This window comes from Telmatherina bonti (genome assembly GCF_933228915.1).
Source record: "Telmatherina bonti genome assembly, chromosome: 20".
NCBI classification, from domain to species: domain Eukaryota; kingdom Metazoa; phylum Chordata; class Actinopteri; order Atheriniformes; family Telmatherinidae; genus Telmatherina; species Telmatherina bonti.
In genome coordinates this window covers 8,169,054-8,177,500 of record NC_136618.1, presented here as the reverse complement: position 1 = coordinate 8,177,500, position 8,447 = coordinate 8,169,054, and the positions used below count along the sequence as shown (strand labels likewise).

Genomic DNA, 8,447 nt, shown 5'->3' with positions numbered 1-8,447 from the left:
TCTACAGCATGAAGTCTCTGGTACGTCCTGACTGGCTACGCGCTACTGGGATGCAACATGGTCTTTGTTGGTTATACATGAATTATTGTTTCAGAGACAATATAATTTCTTGCTCATCCTGTAAACCAAGAGATTCAGATGTTACAATGACAAGTAGAAAGAGTAGTAGAAAAAAACATTAAACTATAACAAAAACTTTTACTAAAGAATGAATGATATTAAAATATTGTGTGCAGGAATCTTTTATTTACAATAATACAACATCTCAGGTGGCAATTTCACAGGCAGATAAGATTAATTGGATGTAAACCATAGGGGCTACTGGGACCCACCAAGGTTTCGTGTAAAGGCTGAGACGTGTTGTTTAGGACTGACTTCATCATGGCCAGCATTGTACTTTCTGTACAGAGTCCATGGGACAGTCTGGGACAGAACCAGCCTTCCTGACAAGCTTGTTCAGCCTGTTTCCATCCCTCTCACACCCAGCAGACTTCTATGTTAAACTCTGCAGAAGCCACCACAGCATCACACAATGTCCTCACAGTGACGCGCACACACTGAAGGAAATCAGTAATCCTTGATGCGTCATGGTTTGGACTTTTTGTCTCTTTTTAGTTCTGGATTCCTTTTTATTTTGTAGTTTTCCTTGTTTAGTTCCCTTTTGTCTTGTTTCCTGTTTTGCTTTCCCATTCATTAGATTCACCTGGACTCAGTTAGTTAGTCATTACACCTGTGTCTTGTTCTGTTTCTGTCTGTATTTATAGCCCTTGGTTTCAGTTCTGTTTGCTAGTATATTTTGTTAGCTCCATTGTGTTAGCCTAGCTGTAGTTACCGCTGTTTTCTGTTCAGTTTAAGAATAAAAAACCTGTTCCTGCAACACGTCTACCTCATGCCATTCTGTCCTGAGTTTGGGTCCACACCTCCAACTCACCGTGACAGGATGTTGGATTCATTTATATGTTTGATTGGAGTCTTTTATCAATGTTTGAGATCTTGGATGATTTGACTATCAAAATCAGAGATTATAGTCAATGACTGCATTGACAGATTAGAATTAATGATCAAAGATCAGCTGCTTTCAGAAAGACCATTCTGGTTGTGGTTCTGGCACCGTTTCCAAGTCTTAGACCTTCTATGGTGGCTGTCAAACAGGCCCATGGCTGTACCAGTATAACCAGAACCAAAGTGAAAGAAACCTACTTGACATAAATAAAAGCAGTGCAGAAATTTTGATTTGAAAGCCGATAATCAATCATGAAGTTCCATGAAACCCAACGGTTTCCAGAGCAAACAGTGTCACCCAGGACGCCACAGAAACTAGAAGAAGGAACCTCCGCTCATTAGACTGGAACATCATCAGTTTCCCGGCAATTAACCAACTACGTTGGTTTACTATGTTTACTATGTTACTTATTATGTGTACTGTGTCTTTATCTAAAAAAAGCTGAAAAAAAGACAAAAGTAGGATTAATTTGCAGTAACTGTATGTTACTGTTGCCCTGCAATGGACTGGCCACCTGTCCAGGTGTACCTGCTTCTCGCCCAATGATTGCTGGGATAGAGTCCAGCTTCCTGTGACCCTGAAATGGACTAAGCGGTTAAGAGGACGGACGGACATGTTACTGTTGGAACTACTGCACAAATATCCACCAGGAGGAATAAAGCAAGAGACTGCATAAAATAAAGTTTTGAATAAAGTTTTCACCACTTGGTGATGCAATAGGTCTCAGGAATGATCCATTCGGCAGTAAAGGGTTAAATTAGATCAACAATTTATCAGCATGCAAACTCACTCTGACCTGCAAAGAATGATTCATTTACCTGAGACGGCTTCCTCTGCAGGTGTTCCTAGATGTTTCCTGTAACCGTCTGGAGAACCTGGCAGAAAACATCCAGGCTCTGGTGGACCTAAAGATCCTCATCGTGGAGGGAAACAGCCTCCACTCCCTGCCCAGGGCCCTCTGCTTTCTTACCAGGTAACCGCGCTTAACTTGGTAATTAACTAAACCCAGTAGCACCAGATTAACACTGACAGTCTCAACTCCACTGGAAGCAGGTGGTTGGAAGCTGCAGCCGGCTCTACTGGCTCCCAACCTGGGGTCCAAAGAGCTCCAAAGAGCACAGGGGGTCCCCGAGACTTTGACTGTTTTGTGATTTAAATGAAGGTTATGTCCACACAGAGAGGAGCTGGGGTGTACAGACTTCTGGTTTTTCATCTTTAGGGTGTTTTATTAATCTGGAACCAGTGTTTTAGGAACCCAAAAAGACTAACTTTGCACCATTTCATTAGTGGGAATGTCTGAAAAATGCCACAGTGTGGATGGTGTGTCCTCATCATGCAAAAGGAAAAAGTCACTATGCTGGTAATCAGCTTAACTTTTGAAAATGCATCGTTTATGGTGCGAAGCTGCTAATAAAAGCATAAAACCATCATGGTTTCAACACAGGGCGGGCGGTGGGGGGTCCACAGCTGCTGCCAGTGCCAGGACATGCAGGTTTATGTGTGTTACAGATAAAACAGATTCGGTTTTATGGAGATGTTGAGAATTTTTCTGAAAAACAAAGAAATAAAAACTCGGATGCAGAAATGAAAAGACTTGTTTTAACTTGTTCTCCTTCAGGTTGGAGCTGTTAAATCTGGACTTTAACGACATTAAAGACGTTCCACAGGTAAGCAGCTCACCTGGTGATGAAGATGATGCTGGTGGTGATGACGATGATGACGATGTTGTCTCTTTAGGAGATGCACCAGTTGTCTCGTCTGGAGAAACTGGCCTGCCATCCTTTGGACAAAGGACTCCACATCATCCACAACCCGCTGCTGAAGCCTGTGAAGGAGGTGCTGGAGGGGGGGCTGAGTGCCCTCTTTAACTACCTGAAGGCTGGGTAGAGGTGGGTGGGGCCTACAGCTCACCTGCGAGCCGGAGGTGGGGCCTCCTGACTGCGTGAGAGGTGGAGGCAGGACATGGGAGCTGTGGAAGGGTGCCGGGTGATGATGGACGACATCATCATGATGATGCAGATATGGATGTTTATATTATTTTATTATAACAGTGATGTATTTCACTGTTTGTGAGTCTTATGACAGACATGTTGAACATTCTTGCCCCCCCCCCCCCCCCCCCCTCCTGCGTGATGTTGGGAAGTTTCTGCTCACTGAATGAGTCATGGTGAATTTAAAGCTTTCAAAGTGCATCTTTGCACAACGAGCTCCATCTGAAGCACAAAGGTTAGTGTAGAGAACGGCGCTCAGGCTGTGGAAGTGTCCTTCAGCTGAGCTCAACCGGTCTGCAGCTCTCAGAGCTCCGCTGTGACACCTGAGTTTCCGTCTTTCTGAGAGGAACTCATGTTGAACACAACTAGTTAGTGACTGGTTAGTGTCACTGTTTTGATACGTTGTTTTTGCACCTGTAAGAACGCTACTTCTCACACCACAATGTTCCTGTTTTTAAGTTTAAATGAAAGCAGATCAAAGTCTCATTGCACGATGAAAAAAGCATAAAACCAGCAAATAGTTCAAATTAACAAAGAAATAAAGAAATCAATTCATAACCCAAATGTTTTTCTACCATTCTGACACATGAAAGTATCCGAGGCCGATATCAGCTGAATGCACGAGGTATTCCTGGAAACAAAACGATGTATTGATCCGCCTGTCAGCCAGGATGTTGAGTCAGAAAGTCCAGCTTCTGATTCTGTTGGGGTTTCGTTCTGTTTCACCTCTTTCTCATACTTTCCTCCAGTTTCTGAGTCTTTAAATCTCGACAAACATTTCCTCTGCAGTTTTATCTCTAAGCTACACCTCTAAGTGTTACGACGAAGTAGAATCTTTTTTTTATTGTTATTCACCAGTTTTTATACACACTACTTTCTGCATTCAACTGGTGCTCCCAGGTCAACCACAGCGTGTTCCAGTATTACTTTTAGGGTCTGAAGCTCAGATGCATGATATCGGCCCGATATTAGCTTCCAAATAAATGATCAGTTATTGTCCATCCTGTAGATATATTTAAACAAAAACTATTGATAATATCATATCAAATTAACTGATTCTCAGCTTCAACCAAATGATTTGAAGAATATCTGCATGTCTGACATCAGCCAAATATCTGATATCGTGGATCTCTGGTTGGAAGTCATGTAGAAAAGTTGGGACACCAACTGTTCAGGCTTTTTACCTTAAATATGAAAAATAAGTTATATTATTTTCCAGTTTTGTCTGGTTATTTAATCTTTACCTTTGTACCATTTCAAACTATTTTCTGCACTTGTGCTGCATAAAAAATGTGAAAAATCAAGTTTTTATGATCAGGCTGCAACCATTTACTTATTTCTTTGTAAATTCTCATCAAATATGTCAATAAAAAGTTTATAAAGTAAAGAGTGAAGCAGATTTGGATTATTTGTGTTGATTTCTTTAATTATTTTAAGTTAATTTGCCTCAATACCACCACCACCACTACCACTACTACTACTACTACTACTACTACTACTACTACTACTACTACTAGTAGTACTACTACTACTAGTAATAATAATAATAAACTTGTTGTTCCACTGTTTGTCCTGCAGGGGGCGTCACAGCCTCAGAAACCTCCTAAATGAAACAGTTTGTTGTATTTCCCATCGCTGGACGCCATTTAAAGGTCCTGGTATTCACACACACACACACACACACACACACACACACACACACACACACACACACACACACACACACACACATTTAAGCTGGGAACAAATTGACATTTGAACGTAAGACGCTAAAAGAAAGAGCAGAAAACAAAGAGAAGCGACATGAGAAAGACAGAAAAAGTTGATGAAACATGTTGGTGATGGTAAACCAGCAGGGGGCAGCGCGTGAACTTTGAAGCCGCAGATTCATGACTGCAGCACGCGCTCCGTTTCCCGGTCAGACTGAACTGAGACCAGAACAACGGAACATAAAACATTAAATGGTTTTATTTATTATGGGTCGATTTATATTTGAATATTCCAATAAGAAGAAACAAACAAAAAGAAATTAAAAAAAAAAATAACAGTGAAGAAATTAATAAATGAGGAAAAAATATTTATTGTGAAATAAATACATTCATATCACAGAATTTGATGATAAAATAGGTAAAAATTTCAATCCAAGCAGAAAACAAAGAAAAGAGAAAAAAGATCCAACTGTGATGGAGTAAATATTAAATTCATGAATCAGACGAAATAAAAACACACAAATATCCTAAACACAAACAAAACATTAAAACTTTAATATGACGGAAAGTAAATAAATATACAGAATAAACAAGTAATAAAGTTTAAAATCAAAGACAAAAAACTTTGAAATTGTCTTAAAAACAAATAAAACTTAAAGAAATTAATAAACACATTAGAGAAAAAGAGGAAAGAAGGTGGAGACTAAAAGAAAAAACATTTAAACAGTCGCTCTCTCTCTCTCTCTCTCTCTCCGCTTCTCCGTTTCCCCCGGTGTCTCTCACCCCCCCCCCTCTGACGTCACCAGCTGCTCGGTAAGCGGACTCTGTCTCGCGCGCTCCCTCTCTCTCTCCTATGAGGGTTGAAACATACCGGAGACGCTGAAAGCTCCAACTCTGTCCGCGAGCTCCCGGGTTACCTGTCCGCGCGCTCACCTGGCCGCCTGCGTGAGTCCGTGCGTGTTTCAGCGGCCCAAAAGTACAGAAGAAGAAGAAGAAGAAGAGGAGGAGGAGGAGGAGGAGGAGAAGTGGGTCGGAGTTGTTCTGTAGTTTTCCCCTCGCGCTCCGGAGGGTCTCGGAGTGAACATGGAGCGGACTGGAAGTTTCCTGCTGACCGCGGCTCTCCTGCTGCTCTCACCGGGACTAACGGGCGCGCGCGCGGACACCTTCAAAGGTAAGAGGACCCGTCCGAACCGAACATCCGTGGATGTTCTGGAGAGGTTCGGGGGGGAGGAGGAGGGTGGGGTGGGAGGGCGGCAGAGTGAACACGAGAGTTTCTGCGTGTTGGCATCCAAGTTTCCAGCTGGAAAATCTCCTCCTCTTCCTCCTCCTCCTCCTCTCTGTCAGTTTGGGAGTTCTCAGACCGATAACACCCAGAACCAGAACCAGGACCAGGACGCCGCTTTAACCCGAGTGTAGAACCAGAACCAGAACCCCACTTTAACCCGAGTGTAGAACCAGAACCAGAACCAGGACCAGGATGCCTCTGTAACCCGAGTGTAGAACCAGAACCAGGACCCCTCTTTAACCTGAGTGTAGAACCAGAACCAGAACCCCTCTTTAACCTGAGTGTAGAACCAGAACCAGGACCAGGACCCCTCTTTAACCCGAGTGTAGAACCAGAACCAGGACCCCTCTTTAACCCGAGTGTAGAACCAGAACCAGAACCCCTCTTTAACCTGAGTGTAGAACCAGAACCAGAACCAGGACCAGGATGCCTCTGTAACCCGAGTGTAGAACCAGAACCAGGACCCCTCTTTAACCTGAGTGTAGAACCAGAACCAGAACCCCTCTTTAACCTGAGTGTAGAACCAGAACCAGGACCAGGACCCCTCTTTAACCCGAGTGTAGAACCAGAACCAGAACCAGGACCCCTCTTTAACCCGAGTGTAGAACCAGAACCCCTCTTTAACCTGAGTGTAGAACCAGAACCAGAACCAGGACCAGGACCCCTCTTTAACCCGAGTGTAGAACCAGAACCAGAACCCCTCTTTAACTTGAGTGTAGAACCAGAACCAGGACCAGGACCAGGACCCCTCTTTAACCTTAGTGTAGAACCAGAACCAGAACCAGGACCAGGACCCCTCTTTAACCCGAGTGTAGAACCAGAACCAGGACCAGGACCCCTCTTTAACCTGAGTGTAGAACCAGAACCAGGACCAGGACCCCTCTTTAACCCGAGTGTAGAACCAGAACCAGAACCAGGACCCCTCTTTAACCCGAGTGTAGAACCAGAACCAGAACCCCTCTTTAACTTGAGTGTAGAACCAGAACCAGGACCAGGACCAGGACCCCTCTTTAACCTTAGTGTAGAACCAGAACCAGAACCAGGACCAGGACCCCTCTTTAACCCGAGTGTAGAACCAGAACCAGGACCAGGACCCCTCTTTAACCTGAGTGTAGAACCAGAACCAGAACCAGAACCCCTCTTTAACCCAAGTGTAGAACCAGAACCAGGACTCCTCTTTAACCTGAGTGTAGAACCAGAACCAGGACCAGGACCCTTCTTTAACCTGAGTGTAGAACCAGAACCAGAACCAGGACCAGGACCCCTCTTTAACCCGAGTGTAGAACCAGAACCAGAACCAGGACCAGGACCCCTCTTTAACCCGAGTGTAGAACCAGAACCAGGACCAGGACCCCTCTTTAACCCAAGTGTAGAACCAGAACCAGGACCAGGACCCCTCTTTAACCTGAGTGTAGAACCAGAACCAGAACCAGGACCAGGACGCCTCTGTAACCCGAGTGTAGAACCAGAACCAGAACCAGAACCCCTCTTTAACCTGAGTGTAGAACCAGAACCAGGACCCAGAAGGACGCAGCAGAGCCAGAAAACCTTTCAGATCGGAGGAAAAGTTTGTCATTATTGATCATGTTGATCAATAAGTGGCTCCAGTTTAATTTTAACACAGTAGTCACATCCACCAGACTCCCATTAAAACTGAGCCAGTTTAATGTCATTCCACTAAAACTCCACCATCCCCATTGATCACCATATTGATCCCAGTAGCTCCGTGTCACCAGTACAGCATCCTGCTGAATCCAGCAGAACCTCCGCGGATCATTAAACTAATAACTGATCGTGTTTCAGGAGGAATGGAGCGAAATAAAGCAGAGGAACGTCAAGCGAGAACCAGAATGGATCGGATCATGCAGATCAGAACCGGAGTGAAGGAGGAATCAGATGTGAACGCATCTGGAACTGAATCAGAATTCAGAAAAGCTGCGTTTTCCAGAACAAGCAGCGTGTTTTTGTTTGTGTGGCTGCAGAAATCCGGCGTGGAGATGGAGGATGAAGGTGACCAGGAGTCTTCATCGGGGGGGGGGGGGGGGGGGGGGGGGGTTTGTGCTGGATCTTCTCTGATTGGTCAGAATTTCTGTCTGGACTGGTTAGTCTGGTGATCCCCGCTGGTCCCAGGTTGAGGTGTCTGGTTGGAGACGTGTTGGTGAAGCCTTTAATGTCCCCGTCAGCGGCTGGGAAATCTCAGGCGCCACAGTCCGTGTGCTGCAGTCCACCACCGAGGTGATGAAGGTGCAGGTTGTGATGAAGACGATGAGCTGATGAGTCATAATGATTCTACGGAAGCAGATTCATGACATCATCACTTCTGATTTCTCACATTTTCTTCTGATTTTACTTTCATTTCTGATGATTTTAGATTAATTTGAAATCAGATTTTAAACTGGTTTCAGTCATTTTAACTGGTTTTGGAGCAGTTTCTGGACCTGCTTTAGGACTTATGTCAG

General features: G+C 44.3%; 2 protein-coding genes across 4 annotated transcripts in view; both read left to right on the top strand.

Moving 5' to 3' along the window:
• The window catches only part of LOC306770580 (uncharacterized protein), a 9,302-nt gene extending 4,927 nt beyond the window's left edge, over positions 1-4,375 (top strand). Inside the window, exons 5-8 of the mRNA XM_079259456.1 lie at positions 1-20; positions 1,843-1,976; positions 2,622-2,670; positions 2,741-4,375. The exon at positions 1-20 is cut by the window's left edge and continues 115 nt beyond it. Of these exons, the coding sequence (XP_079115582.1) occupies positions 1-20; positions 1,843-1,976; positions 2,622-2,670; positions 2,741-2,890 (353 nt within the window). The 3' untranslated portion in view covers positions 2,891-4,375. The remainder of the gene's footprint in view (positions 21-1,842; positions 1,977-2,621; positions 2,671-2,740) is intronic.
• A 1,204-nt stretch (positions 4,376-5,579) lies between these two features.
• The window catches only part of LOC306770797 (receptor-type tyrosine-protein phosphatase mu-like), a 190,215-nt gene continuing 187,347 nt past the window's right edge, over positions 5,580-8,447 (top strand). For all 3 annotated transcript variants that reach the window (XM_079259751.1, XM_079259750.1, XM_079259752.1), the window contains exon 1: positions 5,580-5,874. In XM_079259751.1, coding sequence (XP_079115877.1) covers positions 5,787-5,874 — 88 coding nt within the window. In that variant the 5' untranslated portion in view covers positions 5,580-5,786. The remainder of the gene's footprint in view (positions 5,875-8,447) is intronic.